The sequence below is a fragment of the Culicoides brevitarsis genome, chromosome 3 (assembly GCF_036172545.1).
Source record: "Culicoides brevitarsis isolate CSIRO-B50_1 chromosome 3, AGI_CSIRO_Cbre_v1, whole genome shotgun sequence".
NCBI lineage: Eukaryota > Metazoa > Arthropoda > Insecta > Diptera > Ceratopogonidae > Culicoides > Culicoides brevitarsis.
The window spans coordinates 25,117,364-25,141,482 of NC_087087.1; the positions used below are offsets into that span (position 1 = coordinate 25,117,364).

At 32.5% G+C, this 24,119-nt stretch overlaps 1 protein-coding gene across 1 annotated transcript; it reads right to left on the reverse strand.

Annotated features, from left to right (window-relative positions):
• Positions 1–15,204: 15,204 nt before the first annotated feature.
• LOC134834922 (Golgi-specific brefeldin A-resistance guanine nucleotide exchange factor 1-like) lies at positions 15,205–22,949 on the reverse strand. Its single transcript, XM_063849729.1, has 4 exons — positions 22,900–22,949; positions 20,739–22,840; positions 18,540–19,709; positions 15,205–17,207 (listed from the first exon to the last, which is right to left on the reverse strand). Exons 2-4 carry the CDS (start codon positions 22,836–22,838, stop codon positions 15,315–15,317), a joined length of 5,163 nt encoding a protein of 1,720 aa, XP_063705799.1. The 5' UTR covers positions 22,839–22,840; positions 22,900–22,949; the 3' UTR covers positions 15,205–15,314.
• Between the last annotated feature and the right edge of the window lie 1,170 nt (positions 22,950–24,119).

Genomic DNA, 24,119 nt, shown 5'->3' on the forward strand with positions numbered 1-24,119 from the left:
GAAGTTTTTGATGTTAGAAACAACTTTTGTTTTGGACTTTTTCTAAATTTTGCGTTTCCGATGTACAGGAGCCATTTAAAGATGTTAGCGAAAAAAAATTTAAGTCAAAATCCTTTTATTATGAGGGCTCACATACCGATTTTTCAAACTTAAGCTAGATCACGGTTCTCCGTCTCAAAAAGAAGTTTTTGATGTTAGAAACAACTTTTGTTTTGGACTTTTTCTAAATTTTGCGTTTCCGATGTACAGGAGCCATTTAAAGATGTTAGCGAAAAAAAATTTAAGTCAAAATCCTTTTATTATGAGGGCTCACATACCGATTTTTCAAAATTAAGCTAGATCACGGTTCTCCGTCTCAAAAAGAAGTTTTTGATGTTAGAAACAACTTTTGTTTTGGACTTTTTCTAAATTTTGCGTTTCCGATGTACAGGAGCCATTTAAAGATGTTAGCGAAAAAAAATTTAAGTCAAAATCCTTTTATTATGAGGGCTCACATACCGATTTTTCAAAATTAAGCTAGATCACGGTTCTCCGTCTCAAAAAGAAGTTTTTGATGTTAGAAACAACTTTTGTTTTGGACTTTTTCTAAATTTTGCGTTTCCGATGTACCTTTTATTATGAGGGCTCACATACCGATTTTTCAAAATTAAGCTAGATCACGTTTCTCCGTCTCAAAAAGAAGTTTTTGATGTTAGAAACAACTTTTGTTTTGGACTTTTTCTAAATTTTGCGTTTCCGATGTACAGGAGCCATTTAAAGATGTTAGCGAAAAAAAATTTAAGTCAAAATCCTTTTATTATGAGGGCTCACATACCGATTTTTCAAAATTAAGCTAGATCACGGTTCTCCGTCTCAAAAAGAAGTTTTTGATGTTAGAAACAACTTTTGTTTTGGACTTTTTCTAAATTTTGCGTTTCCGATGTACAGGAGCCATTTAAAGATGTTAGCGAAAAAAAATTTAAGTCAAAATCCTTTTATTATGAGGGCTCACATACCGATTTTTCAAAATTAAGCTAGATCACGGTTCTCCGTCTCAAAAAGAAGTTTTTGATGTTAGAAACAACTTTTGTTTTGGACTTTTTCTAAATTTTGCGTTTCCGATGTACAGGAGCCATTTAAAGATGTTAGCGAAAAAAAATTTAAGTCAAAATCCTTTTATTATGAGGGCTCACATACCGATTTTTCAAAATTAAGCTAGATCACGGTTCTCCGTCTCAAAAAGAAGTTTTTGATGTTAGAAACAACTTTTGTTTTGGACTTTTTCTAAATTTTGCGTTTCCGATGTACAGGAGCCATTTAAAGATGTTAGCGAAAAAAAATTTTAGTCAAAATCCTTTTATTATGAGGGCTCACATACCGATTTTTCAAAATTAAGCTAGATCACGGTTCTCCGTCTCAAAAAGAAGTTTTTGATGTTAGAAACAACTTTTGTTTTGGACTTTTTCTAAATTTTGCGTTTCCGATGTACAGGAGCCATTTAAAGATGTTAGCGAAAAAAAATTTAAGTCAAAATCCTTTTATTATGAGGGCTCACATACCGATTTTTCAAAATTAAGCTAGATCACGGTTCTCCGTCTCAAAAAGAAGTTTTTGATGTTAGAAACAACTTTTGTTTTGGACTTTTTCTAAATTTTGCGTTTCCGATGTACAGGAGCCATTTAAAGATGTTAGCGAAAAAAAATTTAAGTCAAAATCCTTTTATTATGAGGGCTCACATACCGATTTTTCAAAATTAAGCTAGATCACGGTTCTCCGTCTCAAAAAGAAGTTTTTGATGTTAGAAACAACTTTTGTTTTGGACTTTTTCTAAATTTTGCGTTTCCGATGTACAGGAGCCATTTAAAGATGTTAGCGAAAAAAATTTTAGTCAAAATCCTCTTATTATGAGGGCTCACATACCGATTTTTCAAAATTAAGCTAGATCACGGTTCTCCGTCTCAAAAAGAAGTTTTTGATGTTAGAAACAACTTTTGTTTTGGACTTTTTCTAAATTTTGCGTTTCCGATGTACAGGAGCCATTTAAAGATGTTAGCGAAAAAAAATTTAAGTCAAAATCCTTTTATTATGAGGGCTCACATACCGATTTTTCAAAATTAAGCTAGATCACGGTTCTCCGTCTCAAAAAGAAGTTTTTGATGTTAGAAACAACTTTTGTTTTGGACTTTTTCTAAATTTTGCGTTTCCGATGTACAGGAGCCATTTAAAGATGTTAGCGAAAAAAAATTTAAGTCAAAATCCTTTTATTATGAGGGCTCACATACCGATTTTTCAAACTTAAGCTAGATCACGGTTCTCCGTCTCAAAAAGAAGTTTTTGATGTTAGAAACAACTTTTGTTTTGGACTTTTTCTAAATTTTGCGTTTCCGATGTACAGGAGCCATTTAAAGATGTTAGCGAAAAAAATTGATTAAAAAAAATTTAAGTCAAAATCCTTTTATTATGAGGGCTCACATACCGATTTTTCAAAATTAAGCTAGATCACGGTTCTCCGTCTCAAAAAGAAGTTTTTGATGTTAGAAACAACTTTTGTTTTGGACTTTTTCTAAATTTTGCGTTTCCGATGTACAGGAGCCATTTAAAGATGTTAGCGAAAAAAAATTTAAGTCAAAATCCTTTTATTATGAGGGCTCACATACCGATTTTTCAAAATTAAGCTAGATCACGGTTCTCCGTCTCAAAAAGAAGTTTTTGATGTTAGAAACAACTTTTGTTTTGGACTTTTTCTAAATTTTGCGTTTCCGATGTACAGGAGCCATTTAAAGATGTTAGCGAAAAAAAATTTAAGTCAAAATCCTTTTATTATGAGGGCTCACATACCGATTTTTCAAAATTAAGCTAGATCACGGTTCTCCGTCTCAAAAAGAAGTTTTTGATGTTAGAAACAACTTTTGTTTTGGACTTTTTCTAAATTTTGCGTTTCCGATGTACAGGAGCCATTTAAAGATGTTAGCGAAAAAAAATTTAAGTCAAAATCCTTTTATTATGAGGGCTCACATACCGATTTTTCAAAATTAAGCTAGATCACGGTTCTCCGTCTCAAAAAGAAGTTTTTGATGTTAGAAACAACTTTTGTTTTGGACTTTTTCTAAATTTTGCGTTTCCGATGTACAGGAGCCATTTAAAGATGTTAGCGAAAAAAAATTTAAGTCAAAATCCTTTTATTATGAGGGCTCACATACCGATTTTTCAAAATTAAGCTAGATCACGGTTCTCCGTCTCAAAAAGAAGTTTTTGATGTTAGAAACAACTTTTGTTTTGGACTAAATTTTGCGTTTCCGATGTACAGGAGCCATTTAAAGATGTTAGCGAAAAAAAATTTAAGTCAAAATCCTTTTATTATGAGGGCTCACATACCGATTTTTCAAACTTAAGCTAGATCACGGTTCTCCGTCTCAAAAAGAAGTTTTTGATGTTAGAAACAACTTTTGTTTTGGACTTTTTCTAAATTTTGCGTTTCCGATGTACAGGAGCCATTTAAAGATGTTAGCGAAAAAAAATTTAAGTCAAAATCCTTTTATTATGAGGGCTCACATACCGATTTTTCAAAATTAAGCTAGATCACGGTTCTCCGTCTCAAAAAGAAGTTTTTGATGTTAGAAACAACTTTTGTTTTGGACTTTTTCTAAATTTTGCGTTTCCGATGTACAGGAGCCATTTAAAGATGTTAGCGAAAAAAAATTTAAGTCAAAATCCTTTTATTATGAGGGCTCACATACCGATTTTTCAAAATTAAGCTAGATCACGGTTCTCCGTCTCAAAAAGAAGTTTTTGATGTTAGAAACAACTTTTGTTTTGGACTTTTTCTAAATTTTGCGTTTCCGATGTACAGGAGCCATTTAAAGATGTTAGCGAAAAAAAATTTAAGTCAAAATCCTTTTATTATGAGGGCTCACATACCGATTTTTCAAAATTAAGCTAGATCACGGTTCTCCGTCTCAAAAAGAAGTTTTTGATGTTAGAAACAACTTTTGTTTTGGACTTTTTCTAAATTTTGCGTTTCCGATGTACAGGAGCCATTTAAAGATGTTAGCGAAAAAAAATTTAAGTCAAAATCCTTTTATTATGAGGGCTCACATACCGATTTTTCAAAATTAAGCTAGATCACGGTTCTCCGTCTCAAAAAGAAGTTTTTGATGTTAGAAACAACTTTTGTTTTGGACTTTTTCTAAATTTTGCGTTTCCGATGTACAGGAGCCATTTAAAGATGTTAGCGAAAAAAAATTTAAGTCAAAATCCTTTTATTATGAGGGCTCACATACCGATTTTTCAAAATTAAGCTAGATCACGGTTCTCCGTCTCAAAAAGAAGTTTTTGATGTTAGAAACAACTTTTGTTTTGGACTTTTTCTAAATTTTGCGTTTCCGATGTACAGGAGCCATTTAAAGATGTTAGCGAAAAAAAATTTAAGTCAAAATCCTTTTATTATGAGGGCTCACATACCGATTTTTCAAAATTAAGCTAGATCACGGTTCTCCGTCTCAAAAAGAAGTTTTTGATGTTAGAAACAACTTTTGTTTTGGACTTTTTCTAAATTTTGCGTTTCCGATGTACAGGAGCCATTTAAAGATGTTAGCGAAAAAAAATTTAAGTCAAAATCCTTTTATTATGAGGGCTCACATACCGATTTTTCAAAATTAAGCTAGATCACGGTTCTCCGTCTCAAAAAGAAGTTTTTGATGTTAGAAACAACTTTTGTTTTGGACTTTTTCTAAATTTTGCGTTTCCGATGTACAGGAGCCATTTAAAGATGTTAGCGAAAAAAAATTTAAGTCAAAATCCTTTTATTATGAGGGCTCACATACCGATTTTTCATAATTAAGCTAGATCACGGTTCTCCGTCTCAAAAAGAAGTTTTTGATGTTAGAAACAACTTTTGTTTTGGACTTTTTCTAAATTTTGCGTTTCCGATGTACAGGAGCCATTTAAAGATGTTAGCGAAAAAAAATTTAAGTCAAAATCCTTTTATTATGAGGGCTCACATACCGATTTTTCAAAATTAAGCTAGATCACGGTTCTCCGTCTCAAAAAGAAGTTTTTGATGTTAGAAACAACTTTTGTTTTGGACTTTTTCTAAATTTTGCGTTTCCGATGTACAGGAGCCATTTAAAGATGTTAGCGAAAAAAAATTTAAGTCAAAATCCTTTTATTATGAGGGCTCACATACCGATTTTTCAAAATTAAGCTAGATCACGGTTCTCCGTCTCAAAAAGAAGTTTTTGATGTTAGAAACAACTTTTGTTTTGGACTTTTTCTAAATTTTGCGTTTTCGATGTACAGGAGCCATTTAAAGATGTTAGCGAAAAAAAATTTAAGTCAAAATCCTTTTATTATGAGGGCTCACATACCGATTTTTCAAAATTAAGCTAGATCACGGTTCTCCGTCTCAAAAAGAAGTTTTTGATGTTAGAAACAACTTTTGTTTTGGACTTTTTCTAAATTTTGCGTTTCCGATGTACAGGAGCCATTTAAAGATGTTAGCGAAAAAAAATTTAAGTCAAAATCCTTTTATTATGAGGGCTCACATACCGATTTTTCAAAATTAAGCTAGATCACGGTTCTCCGTCTCAAAAAGAAGTTTTTGATGTTAGAAACAACTTTTGTTTTGGACTTTTTCTAAATTTTGCGTTTCCGATGTACAGGAGCCATTTAAAGATGTTAGCGAAAAAAAATTTAAGTCAAAATCCTTTTATTATGAGGGCTCACATACCGATTTTTCAAAATTAAGCTAGATCACGGTTCTCCGTCTCAAAAAGAAGTTTTTGATGTTAGAAACAACTTTTGTTTTGGACTTTTTCTAAATTTTGCGTTTCCGATGTACAGGAGCCATTTAAAGATGTTAGCGAAAAAAAATTTAAGTCAAAATCCTTTTATTATGAGGGCTCACATACCGATTTTTCAAAATTAAGCTAGATCACGGTTCTCCGTCTCAAAAAGAAGTTTTTGATGTTAGAAACAACTTTTGTTTTGGACTTTTTCTAAATTTTGCGTTTCCGATGTACAGGAGCCATTTAAAGATGTTAGCGAAAAAAAATTTAAGTCAAAATCCTTTTATTATGAGGGCTCACATACCGATTTTTCAAAATTAAGCTAGATCACGGTTCTCCGTCTCAAAAAGAAGTTTTTGATGTTAGAAACAACTTTTGTTTTGGACTTTTTCTAAATTTTGCGTTTCCGATGTACAGGAGCCATTTAAAGATGTTAGCGAAAAAAAATTTAAGTCAAAATCCTTTTATTATGAGGGCTCACATACCGATTTTTCAAAATTAAGCTAGATCACGGTTCTCCGTCTCAAAAAGAAGTTTTTGATGTTAGAAACAACTTTTGTTTTGGACTTTTTCTAAATTTTGCGTTTCCGATGTACAGGAGCCATTTAAAGATGTTAGCGAAAAAAAATTTAAGTCAAAATCCTTTTATTATGAGGGCTCACATACCGATTTTTCAAAATTAAGCTAGATCACGGTTCTCCGTCTCAAAAAGAAGTTTTTGATGTTAGAAACAACTTTTGTTTTGGACTTTTTCTAAATTTTGCGTTTCCGATGTACAGGAGCCATTTAAAGATGTTAGCGAAAAAAAATTTAAGTCAAAATCCTTTTATTATGAGGGCTCACATACCGATTTTTCAAAATTAAGCTAGATCACGGTTCTCCGTCTCAAAAAGAAGTTTTTGATGTTAGAAACAACTTTTGTTTTGGACTTTTTCTAAATTTTGCGTTTCCGATGTACAGGAGCCATTTAAAGATGTTAGCGAAAAAAAATTTAAGTCAAAATCCTTTTATTATGAGGGCTCACATACCGATTTTTCAAACTTAAGCTAGATCACGGTTCTCCGTCTCAAAAAGAAGTTTTTGATGTTAGAAACAACTTTTGTTTTGGACTTTTTCTAAATTTTGCGTTTCCGATGTACAGGAGCCATTTAAAGATGTTAGCGAAAAAAAATTTAAGTCAAAATCCTTTTATTATGAGGGCTCACATACCGATTTTTCAAAATTAAGCTAGATCACGGTTCTCCGTCTCAAAAAGAAGTTTTTGATGTTAGAAACAACTTTTGTTTTGGACTTTTTCTAAATTTTGCGTTTCCGATGTACAGGAGCCATTTAAAGATGTTAGCGAAAAAAAATTTAAGTCAAAATCCTTTTATTATGAGGGCTCACATACCGATTTTTCAAAATTAAGCTAGATCACGGTTCTCCGTCTCAAAAAGAAGGTTTTGATGTTAGAAACAACTTTTGTTTTGGACTTTTTCTAAATTTTGCGTTTCCGATGTACAGGAGCCATTTAAAGATGTTAGCGAAAAAAAAATTTAAGTCAAAATCCTTTTATTATGAGGGCTCACATACCGATTTTTCAAAATTAAGCTAGATCACGGTTCTCCGTCTCAAAAAGAAGTTTTTGATGTTAGAAACAACTTTTGTTTTGGACTTTTTCTAAATTTTGCGTTTCCGATGTACAGGAGCCATTTAAAGATGTTAGCGAAAAAAAATTTAAGTCAAAATCCTTTTATTATGAGGGCTCACATACCGATTTTTCAAAATTAAGCTAGATCACGGTTCTCCGTCTCAAAAAGAAGTTTTTGATGTTAGAAACAACTTTTGTTTTGGACTTTTTCTAAATTTTGCGTTTCCGATGTACAGGAGCCATTTAAAGATGTTAGCGAAAAAAAATTTAAGTCAAAATCCTTTTATTATGAGGGCTCACATACCGATTTTTCAAAATTAAGCTAGATCACGGTTCTCCGTCTCAAAAAGAAGTTTTTGATGTTAGAAACAACTTTTGTTTTGGACTTTTTCTAAATTTTGCGTTTCCGATGTACAGGAGCCATTTAAAGATGTTAGCGAAAAAAAATTTAAGTCAAAATCCTTTTATTATGAGGGCTCACATACCGATTTTTCAAACTTAAGCTAGATCACGGTTCTCCGTCTCAAAAAGAAGGTTTTGATGTTAGAAACAACTTTTGTTTTGGACTTTTTCTAAATTTTGCGTTTCCGATGTACAGGAGCCATTTAAAGATGTTAGCGAAAAAAAATTTAAGTCAAAATCCTTTTATTATGAGGGCTCACATACCGATTTTTCAAAATTAAGCTAGATCACGGTTCTCCGTCTCAAAAAGAAGGTTTTGATGTTAGAAACAACTTTTGTTTTGGACTTTTTCTAAATTTTGCGTTTCCGATGTACAGGAGCCATTTAAAGATGTTAGCGAAAAAAAATTTAAGTCAAAATCCTTTTATTATGAGGGCTCACATACCGATTTTTCAAAATTAAGCTAGATCACGGTTCTCCGTCTCAAAAAGAAGTTTTTGATGTTAGAAACAACTTTTGTTTTGGACTTTTTCTAAATTTTGCGTTTCCGATGTACAGGAGCCATTTAAAGATGTTAGCGAAAAAAAATTTAAGTCAAAATCCTTTTATTATGAGGGCTCACATACCGATTTTTCAAAATTAAGCTAGATCACGGTTCTCCGTCTCAAAAAGAAGTTTTTGATGTTAGAAACAACTTTTGTTTTGGACTTTTTCTAAATTTTGCGTTTCCGATGTACAGGAGCCATTTAAAGATGTTAGCGAAAAAAAATTTAAGTCAAAATCCTTTTATTATGAGGGCTCACATACCGATTTTTCAAACTTAAGCTAGATCACGGTTCTCCGTCTCAAAAAGAAGTTTTTGATGTTAGAAACAACTTTTGTTTTGGACTTTTTCTAAATTTTGCGTTTCCGATGTACAGGAGCCATTTAAAGATGTTAGCGAAAAAAAATTTAAGTCAAAATCCTTTTATTATGAGGGCTCACATACCGATTTTTCAAACTTAAGCTAGATCACGGTTCTCCGTCTCAAAAAGAAGTTTTTGATGTTAGAAACAACTTTTGTTTTGGACTTTTTCTAAATTTTGCGTTTCCGATGTACAGGAGCCATTTAAAGATGTTAGCGAAAAAAAATTTAAGTCAAAATCCTTTTATTATGAGGGCTCACATACCGATTTTTCAAACTTAAGCTAGATCACGGTTCTCCGTCTCAAAAAGAAGTTTTTGATGTTAGAAACAACTTTTGTTTTGGACTTTTTCTAAATTTTGCGTTTCCGATGTACAGGAGCCATTTAAAGATGTTAGCGAAAAAAAATTTAAGTCAAAATCCTTTTATTATGAGGGCTCACATACCGATTTTTCAAAATTAAGCTAGATCACGGTTCTCCGTCTCAAAAAGAAGTTTTTGATGTTAGAAACAACTTTTGTTTTGGACTTTTTCTAAATTTTGCGTTTCCGATGTACAGGAGCCATTTAAAGATGTTAGCGAAAAAAAATTTAAGTCAAAATCCTTTTATTATGAGGGCTCACATACCGATTTTTCAAACTTAAGCTAGATCACGGTTCTCCGTCTCAAAAAGAAGTTTTTGATGTTAGAAACAACTTTTGTTTTGGACTTTTTCTAAATTTTGCGTTTCCGATGTACAGGAGCCATTTAAAGATGTTAGCGAAAAAAAATTTAAGTCAAAATCCTTTTATTATGAGGGCTCACATACCGATTTTTCAAACTTAAGCTAGATCACGGTTCTCCGTCTCAAAAAGAAGTTTTTGATGTTAGAAACAACTTTTGTTTTGGACTTTTTCTAAATTTTGCGTTTCCGATGTACAGGAGCCATTTAAAGATGTTAGCGAAAAAAAATTTAAGTCAAAATCCTTTTATTATGAGGGCTCACATACCGATTTTTCAAAATTAAGCTAGATCACGGTTCTCCGTCTCAAAAAGAAGGTTTTGATGTTAGAAACAACTTTTGTTTTGGACTTTTTCTAAATTTTGCGTTTCCGATGTACAGGAGCCATTTAAAGATGTTAGCGAAAAAAAATTTAAGTCAAAATCCTTTTATTATGAGGGCTCACATACCGATTTTTCAAAATTAAGCTAGATCACGGTTCTCCGTCTCAAAAAGAAGTTTTTGATGTTAGAAACAACTTTTGTTTTGGACTTTTTCTAAATTTTGCGTTTTCGATGTACAGGAGCCATTTAAAGATGTTAGCGAAAAAAAATTTAAGTCAAAATCCTTTTATTATGAGGGCTCACATACCGATTTTTCAAAATTAAGCTAGATCACGGTTCTCCGTCTCAAAAAGAAGTTTTTGATGTTAGAAACAACTTTTGTTTTGGACTTTTTCTAAATTTTGCGTTTCCGATGTACAGGAGCCATTTAAAGATGTTAGCGAAAAAAAATTTAAGTCAAAATCCTTTTATTATGAGGGCTCACATACCGGTTTTTCAAAATTAAGCTAGATCACGGTTCTCCGTCTCAAAAAGAAGTTTTTGATGTTAGAAACAACTTTTGTTTTGGACTTTTTCTAAATTTTGCGTTTCCGATGTACAGGAGCCATTTAAAGATGTTAGCGAAAAAAAATTTAAGTCAAAATCCTTTTATTATGAGGGCTCACATACCGATTTTTCAAACTTAAGCTAGATCACGGTTCTCCGTCTCAAAAAGAAGTTTTTGATGTTAGAAACAACTTTTGTTTTGGACTTTTTCTAAATTTTGCGTTTTCGATGTACAGGAGCCATTTAAAGATGTTAGCGAAAAAAAATTTAAGTCAAAATCCTTTTATTATGAGGGCTCACATACCGATTTTTCAAAATTAAGCTAGATCACGGTTCTCCGTCTCAAAAAGAAGGTTTTGATGTTAGAAACAACTTTTGTTTTGGACTTTTTCTAAATTTTGCGTTTCCGATGTACAGGAGCCATTTAAAGATGTTAGCGAAAAAAAATTTAAGTCAAAATCCTTTTATTATGAGGGCTCACATACCGATTTTTCAAAATTAAGCTAGATCACGGTTCTCCGTCTCAAAAAGAAGTTTTTGATGTTAGAAACAACTTTTGTTTTGGACTTTTTCTAAATTTTGCGTTTCCGATGTACAGGAGCCATTTAAAGATGTTAGCGAAAAAAAATTTAAGTCAAAATCCTTTTATTATGAGGGCTCACATACCGATTTTTCAAACTTAAGCTAGATCACGGTTCTCCGTCTCAAAAAGAAGTTTTTGATGTTAGAAACAACTTTTGTTTTGGACTTTTTCTAAATTTTGCGTTTCCGATGTACAGGAGCCATTTAAAGATGTTAGCGAAAAAAAATTTAAGTCAAAATCCTTTTATTATGAGGGCTCACATACCGATTTTTCAAAATTAAGCTAGATCACGGTTCTCCGTCTCAAAAAGAAGTTTTTGATGTTAGAAACAACTTTTGTTTTGGACTTTTTCTAAATTTTGCGTTTCCGATGTACAGGAGCCATTTAAAGATGTTAGCGAAAAAAAATTTAAGTCAAAATCCTTTTATTATGAGGGCTCACATACCGATTTTTCAAAATTAAGCTAGATCACGGTTCTCCGTCTCAAAAAGAAGTTTTTGATGTTAGAAACAACTTTTGTTTTGGACTTTTTCTAAATTTTGCGTTTCCGATGTACAGGAGCCATTTAAAGATGTTAGCGAAAAAAAATTTAAGTCAAAATCCTTTTATTATGAGGGCTCACATACCGATTTTTCAAAATTAAGCTAGATCACGGTTCTCCGTCTCAAAAAGAAGTTTTTGATGTTAGAAACAACTTTTGTTTTGGACTTTTTCTAAATTTTGCGTTTCCGATGTACAGGAGCCATTTAAAGATGTTAGCGAAAAAAAATTTAAGTCAAAATCCTTTTATTATGAGGGCTCACATACCGATTTTTCAAAATTAAGCTAGATCACGGTTCTCCGTCTCAAAAAGAAGTTTTTGATGTTAGAAACAACTTTTGTTTTGGACTTTTTCTAAATTTTGCGTTTCCGATGTACAGGAGCCATTTAAAGATGTTAGCGAAAAAAAATTTAAGTCAAAATCCTTTTATTATGAGGGCTCACATACCGATTTTTCAAAATTAAGCTAGATCACGGTTCTCCGTCTCAAAAAGAAGTTTTTGATGTTAGAAACAACTTTTGTTTTGGACTTTTTCTAAATTTTGCGTTTCCGATGTACAGGAGCCATTTAAAGATGTTAGCGAAAAAAAATTTAAGTCAAAATCCTTTTATTATGAGGGCTCACATACCGATTTTTCAAAATTAAGCTAGATCACGGTTCTCCGTCTCAAAAAGAAGTTTTTGATGTTAGAAACAACTTTTGTTTTGGACTTTTTCTAAATTTTGCGTTTCCGATGTACAGGAGCCATTTAAAGATGTTAGCGAAAAAAAATTTAAGTCAAAATCCTTTTATTATGAGGGCTCACATACCGATTTTTCAAAATTAAGCTAGATCACGGTTCTCCGTCTCAAAAAGAAGTTTTTGATGTTAGAAACAACTTTTGTTTTGGACTTTTTCTAAATTTTGCGTTTCCGATGTACAGGAGCCATTTAAAGATGTTAGCGAAAAAAAATTTAAGTCAAAATCCTTTTATTATGAGGGCTCACATACCGATTTTTCAAAATTAAGCTAGATCACGGTTCTCCGTCTCAAAAAGAAGTTTTTGATGTTAGAAACAACTTTTGTTTTGGACTTTTTCTAAATTTTGCGTTTCCGATGTACAGGAGCCATTTAAAGATGTTAGCGAAAAAAAATTTAAGTCAAAATCCTTTTATTATGAGGGCTCACATACCGATTTTTCAAAATTAAGCTAGATCACGGTTCTCCGTCTCAAAAAGAAGTTTTTGATGTTAGAAACAACTTTTGTTTTGGACTTTTTCTAAATTTTGCGTTTCCGATGTACAGGAGCCATTTAAAGATGTTAGCGAAAAAAAATTTAAGTCAAAATCCTTTTATTATGAGGGCTCACATACCGATTTTTCAAAATTAAGCTAGATCACGGTTCTCCGTCTCAAAAAGAAGTTTTTGATGTTAGAAACAACTTTTGTTTTGGACTTTTTCTAAATTTTGCGTTTCCGATGTACAGGAGCCATTTAAAGATGTTAGCGAAAAAAAATTTAAGTCAAAATCCTTTTATTATGAGGGCTCACATACCGATTTTTCAAACTTAAGCTAGATCACGGTTCTCCGTCTCAAAAAGAAGTTTTTGATGTTAGAAACAACTTTTGTTTTGGACTTTTTCTAAATTTTGCGTTTCCGATGTACAGGAGCCATTTAAAGATGTTAGCGAAAAAAAATTTAAGTCAAAATCCTTTTATTATGAGGGCTCACATACCGATTTTTCAAAATTAAGCTAGATCACGGTTCTCCGTCTCAAAAAGAAGTTTTTGATGTTAGAAACAACTTTTGTTTTGGACTTTTTCTAAATTTTGCGTTTCCGATGTACAGGAGCCATTTAAAGATGTTAGCGAAAAAAAATTTAAGTCAAAATCCTTTTATTATGAGGGCTCACATACCGATTTTTCAAAATTAAGCTAGATCACGGTTCTCCGTCTCAAAAAGAAGTTTTTGATGTTAGAAACAACTTTTGTTTTGGACTTTTTCTAAATTTTGCGTTTCCGATGTACAGGAGCCATTTAAAGATGTTAGCGAAAAAAAATTTAAGTCAAAATCCTTTTATTATGAGGGCTCACATACCGATTTTTCAAACTTAAGCTAGATCACGGTTCTCCGTCTCAAAAAGAAGTTTTTGATGTTAGAAACAACTTTTGTTTTGGACTTTTTCTAAATTTTGCGTTTCCGATGTACAGGAGCCATTTAAAGATGTTAGCGAAAAAAAATTTAAGTCAAAATCCTTTTATTATGAGGGCTCACATACCGATTTTTCAAACTTAAGCTAGATCACGGTTCTCCGTCTCAAAAAGAAGTTTTTGATGTTAGAAACAACTTTTGTTTTGGACTTTTTCTAAATTTTGCGTTTCCGATGTACAGGAGCCATTTAAAGATGTTAGCGAAAAAAAATTTAAGTCAAAATCCTTTTATTATGAGGGCTCACATACCGATTTTTCAAAATTAAGCTAGATCACGGTTCTCCGTCTCAAAAAGAAGTTTTTGATGTTAGAAACAACTTTTGTTTTGGACTTTTTCTAAATTTTGCGTTTTCGATGTACAGGAGCCATTTAAAGATGTTAGCGAAAAAAATTGATTAAAAAAAATTTAAGTCAAAATCCTTTTATTATGAGGGCTCACATACCGATTTTTCAAAATTAAGCTAGATCACGGTTCTCCGTCTCAAAAAGAAGTTTTTGATGTTAGAAACAACTTTTGTTTTGGACTTTTTCTAAATTTTGCGTTTTCGATGTACAGGAGCCATTTAAAGATGTTAGCGAAAAAAATTGATTAAAAAAAATTTAAGTCAAAATCCTTTTATTATGAGGGCTCACATACCGATTTTTCAAAATTAAGCTAGATCACGGTTCTCCGTCTCAAAAAGAAGGTTTTGATGTTAGAAACAACTTTTGTTTTGGACTTTTTCTAAATTTTGCGTTTTCGATGTACAGTCTCAAAAATTTATCACCATTCGTATGTCAAAATGGTGATAAATTTTTTTCATCAAAAATCGACGAGATTTGAATGGAAATCAACTTTAGAATGAATATTTATTCAATTTTAGGCTTAAAACTGGTCAAAAAGTGACCTGTTAAAATTCCAATTTTTTTCAATGTTTTTGTCCCCTGCCCCATTTCAATAGCCCCAATGCGGGGCAAAATAAAAAAAAGTTAAAAATTTCATCAAAATTGACAATTTTTTGGTCCTTTTCCTTACTTTTTCAAGAAATTTTCAAAAAATTTTTAAAATATTTTCAATTTTTATTTTTTTTTGTGCTGAAAATTGTATTTTAACATGAATTTTCTTCTTTAAATTTTTTTTCAAAAAATTACTTTTCAAAATTTTTTGACAGTTATTTTTATGAAATTTTTTTGTTAAAATTTTTAACTTGAAATACTTTCGAATCAATCTTAAATCATCAAATCTCAATGTAGATACCATAAAAAAATCTAAAATATTCATGAAAGATCAAAATTTGTTAAAATTTTGTCATTTTGTATGAAACAGTATTTCAAAACTTTTTTTTTTTATTTTGCCCCCCCCCATTTTGAAAAAAATGTTTTGGGACAAAAACATCGGAAAAAATTTGGAACGGCCTTAATAATTAAAAAATATTTTATTTAATTATTTTTACCTTTTTATGATTTTTTTTTATTTTCTGATCGATTTTTAATGAAATAAAAAAAAACATTTTTGCTTTAGAAAATAAGTAAGTTCAGGATCGTAAAAAATAATTTTCTATTAAAAAAAAAACAAATTTCTTTTAAAGTTTTATATTTTAATTTTTATATTTAGGAATATTTAAATATACAAAAAATTGCACTAACATTTTTTAGTGTGTATGTGTTGTGTATGTTTCTTTACATTAACATTTCGAAAATAAATTTACAACAATTTTCAATAAAATTTTTTTAATAAAAAGTGGGTCTCGGATCAACTTCTTTCGTGCCTTCTTGTTGCGTACTCTGCAGAAAATCATTCGTGGCATTTCCAAATGCATTATTGAAATACGCTGACGGACTAAAAACCCCAATCGCTGGTTTGTCATCCGCCTCTAGATCTAAATTCAAATTGAGAATTGTTTCGCGCGTCTCGCAGTAATTCGCTTCCATGAAATCTTGCGCGGAACGCGTATCCGTGCCATTTAACTGCTGAATGTTGTGTAGAATGTGTTGCGGCGACACTTTTTCAATACTGACAAATGCTTCGTCGTCGTCGTGAGTCGTCTCTGGAATCGTTGGTTGGGGTTCAGGAACGATTTCGGGATCGATTTTCGTCTCATGCGGCTCGGATAGTAAAAATCTTTCCTGTAAAATGGGTTCTGGGTGCGACACGGGGGGCGATTGCGATAAGGGGGACTGCGTCATGGGTGGCGACGAGGATTCGGGCGATGTTGGAGGCAGTAAAACGGGTTGCGATGGCATTTGAATGGGCATCGGTTTGACAATGGTGATCGTATTGCTTTGCTCTTTGCTTTCTAGTTTCTGGTGCAGGAGTTCCGTCGGACTGGGGATCGAAATTTGACGTTGCACAACCTTTGTGTTGTCCACAAAGAGATCCTGTTCGATCAATTCGTGCTTCAAGTTGGGCAGAAATTGATCGAGACGGTTCCATGTGAGGTCCCAAAATTGCGAATTGGACTCCTCGGCATCTGTGAAGATTTTTATCGATCGCATAACGAGCAACATGTTCTTCAGGGACTCTTTTACGGCTTCTACTAACTCGTCGGAGCCGATTTTCGTGAGACATTCGATGTAACTCAGGATATCCATCCACAATTGGTTGATATTCGGTAGCAGGAGTAACGGTTGCAAGTGATGGAGGAACACTTTGCACATCATTGACGTCGTTCGACTTCGTGCTTCTTCCACGGAATTGAATTCTTGCGGTGCCGGGTTGTAACTGATGAGATGTTTCAGCAACGGGAACAAGACATCTTGCAGGCAACTGCTCCATTCGAGTCCTGTGAGTGTTTCCAAGTCATGCACAAGCAGCGCTCGTTGCAAACAAGCGATCGCACTCATCCGAATATCCTTCCGTTTATCGAAACCGGCACGTGCCATGCCCTGTAACAAGGGGCACCATCCTTGACGCCACAGAACCGAACAATGCGGCATCGATCCGCCTTCCTCGGCCCACCAACGGTAAATTTGCGCCGTTTTTGCGTGCAACGTATGCATCAAATCCAGCAATTGCGTCACCAAATTCTGATGTTGCTCCGACATGTCTTCCAAAAATTCCTCGTCATCCGATGCTGGGTGACTTCGTGCCTTTCCGCCACTCGTTTGACGTTGTGTCGGCGTCACAAGTTGCTGTCCACTCAACGCTGCTTCCATAAATTTTCGCATACTGGCGACACATCGCTCAAAATTGTACGGCGTGATGTGCGATAAATTTCGAATTGTGAAGGACATTGCGTTGAAAGTTTTTTTGAATGCAGCCGGCGAATGTTTTATCAACTTGCAAGGGTAGCTAATGGCATTTAGTTGAACAGATTCGCCGCCATCTGGTTCAGGCATGACTCCGGCTCCGTAATACTCGAGAATGGACAACACGATGCTCCATTCTTTTTCCGTGTGGATGTTTTGCGCGCTGTTTTCCAGCATTTTATGCACCCCCGTGGCGACTTGCAGCGAAATTTTGTAGACAGTTTGCGGCGAAAGTGACATGAACATGTTCATTGTGGTTAAGACATCCGGGCACATTTCCTCGTTGCGCATGGCGTTGATGGAAATTCGCAGGATGGCGGAGTTGAGACGATGCATGATGTAGTCGCAGTTGCATTCGGCGGAGCAGGTAAGGACCTATAAAATGAAAAAAAAAAATAATTTAATTTTTTTTAGTTTTCATGAATTTTTTGATATTTTTTTCCGATTTTTTTTTTTATTTATTTTAAAAATTTTTTAAAAAATTAATTTTTAGCTAAAAAAAACTCAATAATTATTCCGATGTATTTTAATTTTAAAATCCAATGGGGCAATTTAAATTTTGTTATCAATTTATCAAAAATTACCGATTTTTCATGTATTTTCAAATTTTTCAAGATTTTTAGGAAAATTTTTCTAATTTTTATTAAATTCTTATTCGGTGATCGTAAAAAATCGACATAAAATTTTTTAAAAAATAATTTTCATAAAAAAATTTTTTTTTAAAAAAAATTTTGACAGTTATTTTTATAAATTTTAAATTAAATTTAAATTAAATTTTAAAAATCAATTTTAAATACACAAATATTAAAAAATACCTCAAAAAAACAAAAATATTGAATCAAAATCAAAAATTTTTAAAAATTTTTAATTTTTAAAAAATTTTTAAAGTATTTCAAATTTTTTTAAAATAAATTAGGCCGCTCCAAATTTTTATTTCAAAAATTTTGAAAAACTATTTTTCAAAAGTCGAAAATTAAAAAAATTAAAATTTAAATTTTTAATAAATTCTAAACAAAAATAAATTATTTTACATTTTTCAAGAAATTTTTAAAAAAAATTATTTTTTTTTTAATTTTTTAACTTATTGTATTAAAAAATTTTTACAAAAATTTTCGAATTTGAAAATTTTTTTTTTTAAAATTTTTAAAAATATAAATTTTAAAATTAATTTGATTTTGAAATTTTAACTTTTAGTGAAATTTTCAAGATTTTTAATTTAATTTCATTAAAAAATTAAAAAAATTTTAAAGAATAAATTTAAAAATTAATAATAAAATTTTTATTAAAAATTTTAAAAAAAAAATTAAATTTTCGAAAAAAATTTTCAAATTTTTTTTTCTAAATTCCTCCCCATTTAAAATTAAATTTTTCGAGGACAAAAAGTTAAAAAAAAGCGGCCTTATTTAAATAAAATAAAATATTTGAATAAATTATTTTTTTAAATTTTATAATTCAAGATTTTTAAATATTTTTCATACTTTGACATTTTTTCTTAAGTTTTCACAAATTTTTCATTTTTTTCTTACAATATTTTAATTAATTTTTTATTGAATTTTTTTATTGAAAATGTTTTTTTTTTATTTTTTTTTAGATTTTTAATATTTAATTTCTGAATTTTCTAAATATTTCTAATAATATTTCGCGAATTTTTTATTTTTTTTTTATAAAATTTATTTAAAATTTCACAAAAAAAAAAATTTTTCATACCTGAAATAGATCCGTGCTAACTTTATTCCACACAGGACTCAACTGTTCATTGCTTTGAGCTAAAATTTTGACCAACATCTCCAAAGAAAACGTCAAAATATCATCCGGAATCGGTTGTCCCTTGTCACTCAGCTGTTTCTTCGGGCATTTTATCACCGACATCAAATATTCCACAACTTCCTCGAGCGCATTGAACGACAACAACTTTGATTGCGAGAAAATCACGTCAAGGTTGCACTTTTCGACGCAATTTTTGGCCGCTGTCAGTAACGGATCTTCCTCATTGGCGCCCTTCGGTTGACTTTCCGCACTCAAATACGTGTACAAACTGCTAAAAAGTCCCGCATCTGCCTTCGGATCCTTGTCGCTGTCCTTGACTAGAGAAAATTTGCCATCCGGCTCGCAAAAATCTTCGACAACGACGAACGTTTCCGGCAAAAGTTTCAATTTAAACAGTCTCACGAGGATGTCGATGATGTATTTCCATCCTTGTCGCACCCCATTTCCGTACAAATGAATAATTTCGAACAGAGTTTGCGTCGTTATCTGACTCCGGATGCTTTGACCGAACGCCGTGTAGTTTGCAATTCGAACGCCCTCCGGATTCGAGCCCAGCAACATCGTTAATTTGCACAAAGACAACACAAGCGAGTCTAATTCGTCGTTCATGTGGTACAACGAACACAGGTATGCCGTTTGCACGAAGGCAGCACGCGTTTTTTCGTACAACGGAATGTCGCCGCCACGCTCAATCGTCATACTGAGCACTCCAATGGCGACTTTTGCGGCGGCACGGAAAATCATTTCCATGTAAACCGGCTCGAAGCTGTGATAGAAGATGCCTTCGGGTCCGCTGCCACGTCGCAGCATCACTTGCCAGAGGTAATTGTCGCGCACGGGACCCGCATGCTCGGCTGGCAGACAAATTTCCTCGTTTTTGATCGAATTGTAGATGCTGATGAGCAAGTTTTCGTCGAAATCCTTCTTGTCGCCGTTCAAGCCACGGAGATTTTTGATGAAATCCTCCTCAGTCATTGGAATGTTCAAGCGTTTCGCGTTTTGGTTGTGCTGATCCATGTTCAGCATGATGATGGCGTAGGCGAGACGGAATGCGGCGTCGGTGTTTGCGAAGGGATTTCCGTTTTGCGTGTGCCAATATTCAGCAAATTCCTAAAAAAATTAAAAATTTTCATAAATAATTTTTTCAAAGAGATTTTTAAATATTTTTTTTTTGTCCCATTAGAAAAAAAAAATTCAGTTTAAATTATTTTCTTAACTTTGCTTTACTTAATTTTCGAAAATTTTAATATAAAATTTATTTAAATTTAAAAATTATTTTTTTTTTATTTTCAATATTTTAGTTTAAAATTTAATATTTTTTTAAATAAATTTTAAATCTTTTTTTTTTCAGTTTAAATTTTTTTTTGTTCAAGATTTTTTTAATTTTTCGATTCTTTTGATCTAAAATACATTTTATTTTATTATGTTAATTAATTTAGATTTTAAAATTTTATTTAATTTTTTTTTTAATTTTTTTTTATTTTTTTAAAACTTAATTTAAATTTGTTTAATTTTTAATTGATTTTTTTTTAAATTTTAATTCTTTTTTTATTTAGTAATTTTTGATTTAAGATTTTTTTACTTGTTTAAATCTAAAATTTATGTTAATTTATTTTTTTAATTATTGTTTTTTAGTTTTAGAATAGTTTTTTTTTTCGAATTAAAAAAAAATAATTAGGTAAATTAAATAATTAATTTTATAATTTCAGATTTTAATTAATTTTTTTTTAATTTAAAAAAAATAAAAATTAATTAAATTAAAAATTAAATTAAATTAATTAATTAAATTTTTTAATAATTTAAATTATTATTAGTTTTATTTTTAATTTAAAATATTTAATTAAAAATTTAATTTTTTAATATTAATTAAATCTTTTTAATTAAAAAATTTTATTTTTTTAATTTAAAATTAATTCAATTAAAAATTATTAAATTTTTTAAATTCATAAAAATTTTTTAATAAATTAAAAAATTAAATACTCTTTTTTTAAATGTAAATTAAATTCTTAATTATTTTTAAAATAGTTTTTAAATATTTTATTTTTTTAGTGTTTTTTTTTAAATTAATTTCAGATTTTTTATTATGATTTCAAATTGGAACGAAAAAAATTAAAATTTTTTAATTAAAAAAATTCTTACCTCCATCACCAAAAAAATCAAAGGCGCCTCTCCCGGCAATCTAAACGCTTCCAAATACGCTCTCAGTGCCGTATCAATGGACAATCCGCGGAAATTAAACGACTGCACAAAAGCCTTCAAAATTTTCGCTTCCACATTCTTCTTCTTACTAATAAACTCGCCAATGACCTTTTTATCCAGTAGCGGATGCTCCTTCAGGAACATGACAATTTCCTCCGGATCTATTGGCGTCTTCAGTATATTATGCTCTTGCAAAAATTGGATTCCCCGATCCGGATGTTTGTTAAAAAGTTCAATTCCCTGTCCCAAAATCGCCTTTTTCCGCTCAATTTCGACGAGATTTTCCTTCTGAATGCCAAAAAGTATCGTTCTACCGCCAATTTGGAATTTTGGTTCGTGCCGCGCGATATCGAGAGTGCATTGTGGCGCCGCTTTGGGCGTTCCTTCGTTGCCATTGACCGTTTTGAGCTTCTGCAGCTCCTCTTGGAGCATCACTTGGACTCCATTTCCGCCACGAATGCAATATTTACTGATGGCATCGACTACCGTGAGGATCGCTTCGACATGCAAGAGATACGTGTTGTCACTCCAATTGGTCGCGGCAACCACAAATTTCGAAATTTGCTGAATGGAGTCCTTGAGAATGTTCGCGCAGTAAAAATCGCAGTCGTAGTTGATGTAAATTTCGGTTAAAAGTGACGGAATTCGCCAAAGTTGCAGTAAATTCTCCAAAGCGAGTTCGCGGGCTTCGTGTTGCGTTCTGCCACTCTCGTTCCCGATGACACTCGACAATTTAAGCAAATATTTCTCGAGCTGGAACTTCAAATAGCCCCGCATGGACTCGTAAATGAGGAAACTGACTTGCAGGGCAGCGGCAAAAATCGAAAGTCGCTCGGTGTCGAGGAGCGCGATCAAATTTCGACAACATTCGTTCTGCACGAGCGACAATAACGACGGAAAATGCGAAATGTGGTTCGATGAGACCTCAAAGGCGACCATTAAGAGAGATAATCCCGTGTGAATCATCGTGTCGGTGTTCTGTTTGTCCAGTGGGTCGCACATTAGGATCAAAAAACGGAAAAGTTCCCTTACACAAGGCAATCCATAAGGTTCCACGAGACTTTCTTCCGGATTTTCTTCATTTTCTGCCACTTCATCTTCGAGCACAGCGACTTCCCGTAGTCTCGATGGCGTTCGGGGACTTTTAATTCTGCCATTTATTAATGCGGATTTCGGGGTAACGCCTCCCGGTTGACCTTGAATGTCGATAATGCGTCCCGAAGTGGGCATGGGAGTCGTCATGAGTGTCGGCGATGCGGGATTTTTATCTGCAACGACGGAATTTGGATCAGGCGATGTCGGAACCGCACTTTGTTCGGCTTCTGTGACTTCAATTTTGACATTTGATTGACTTTTGGACAAGGTTTTTGCGTTTCCATCGATTCCCGTGAGGTTTCCGCCAATTTTGAAAGGTTTCATACTGCTTCCGGTGTCTTCCACGAATGTCGGGAGTTGAACAAATATCGCTAAAACCATGTCCTTTAACGCCGTTTCTGCCGTTCTTCGTAGCAAATCGTTCATTTTTGGCTCGAAACAGATGCGGAAGCAACTTAACATAATTTCGCAGATACTTTCGTTGCTCAAGAACTTTCCCTCGGGATTTACCATCAGCAGGCGCAAGATTTGGACGACTTTGAGCAAGACAGCGCCATCCGAAGCCACATCGGCGCCCACGAAACGCGTATGAGTCACGGTATCGGCGATTTTTTCGACAATTTCTGCGATTTCGGAGACGTCTGTCAGCAAGCCATATGTTAGGACTTTGTAAATTGTCGAAAGGGCAAGGCCCGTTACGGTGCCACTCGTTTTGTCGCTCTTAATTATCCGCAGAAAGGGATCGAGATAGGTTTTGCAGGGAATTTCACACAAATCATCGGAGCGGAGAAGAAGCGATTTTAGGTCGTGCAATGATTTGAGGATCGAGGATTCCTCTTCGTTGAGCGATGAGGAATTTGTGGCCCATTTTGATCGATTTATTGCTGTCAAGAGAGTTGATACCTCGCCACGTAGTATGAAGATTCCATTGCCAGGCAGCGACATATCTGCAAGGAAATTTTTGAGTTTAGGAACGGCAACGGGGCTTTTTTGAGGAGAAATTTACCTGTTTTTTTCGTGCAAAAATTCGATTTTCTACACGTATTCAAATCTCGACTATTTTGACAGCTGTGATATGGCGTCGTTCATGAATGACATTGAGTGAAATCAGATTTTTTTTACCCCCGCCTCTAAATTGAGAAATTTTTGAAATTCCAAAATTTTTGTTTGATTCGGTTTGATTATCAAAATTAGATTAAAATTTCCCTAAAAAATAATTTTTTAAAAATTAAATGAAAAGTTAATTAAAAATTTATATTTTTTATTATTTTTTATGCCAAATAAGACATAGAATTTTTTGTCGAAAAATTCTCGACATCCAGTTTCTTAAAATTAATAAAATGTAAAATTTTTATTCTGTTTTTAATAAAAAATATTAAAACTTTCGTTAATTCTGTTTAAAAAAATTTTTACTTTTTCAAATTTTTAGTTTTTTAAGAAAAATATCGGAAAAATATTTATATTTATTAAATTTTTAATTTTATGCACAAGAAAGCCTACCTACATAAAAAATTTCGAAAAGTACTTTAAAAATCCAATTTCGAAAAAAAATTAATATAATTAATTAAATAATTTTGGAAAACTAATTTTAAAAAATATCAAAGTTTACATTAAAATGATTTTACTCAATTTATTTCATAAACATTTTAGTTAATTTTATTTTTTTTAAAGACAATTAAATCATTATTTCTCATAATTTGCAAAATTTATGTACAAAAACTCTAAAATGGATTTTATTAACATAACATAACAAAATATTTTATTCTTGCTTAAGGGTAGTATCACAGTACATAAAGACATACATGTTCTAAGAATCCATTTGTGTGAGAGTTTGGCCGTTGTTTGCGGGATTAAGAAGCGCAATTCGTGAAAAGCCTGCAGCAACGCGAGAATCCATTTGTGTGACACCTTAAAACCAAAAAAAAAACTAAATAGAAAGAAAAATACAAATCAGCTTCAGATTCCGTCGTCCCTCTCTTCAGCTGCGGTCTTTCATTGCGGTTGGAGTAACGGGAAACATGAAAATATGAAAAACAATACGAAATTTTTTACGAAAACCAGCACCAGACGGTGCAGACATAAAGTCTGTTTTGTTGATTCTCTGTTGTTGTCCCACCCTCCCCGGAAGGCTTGTCGGCATGTCATTTCCGTTTAGGCGTCCAATTTGATGTCACAAAGAGAGATACATAGAACGAAAGAAAGCCAGCGCCCAGGATTTTATTAAAT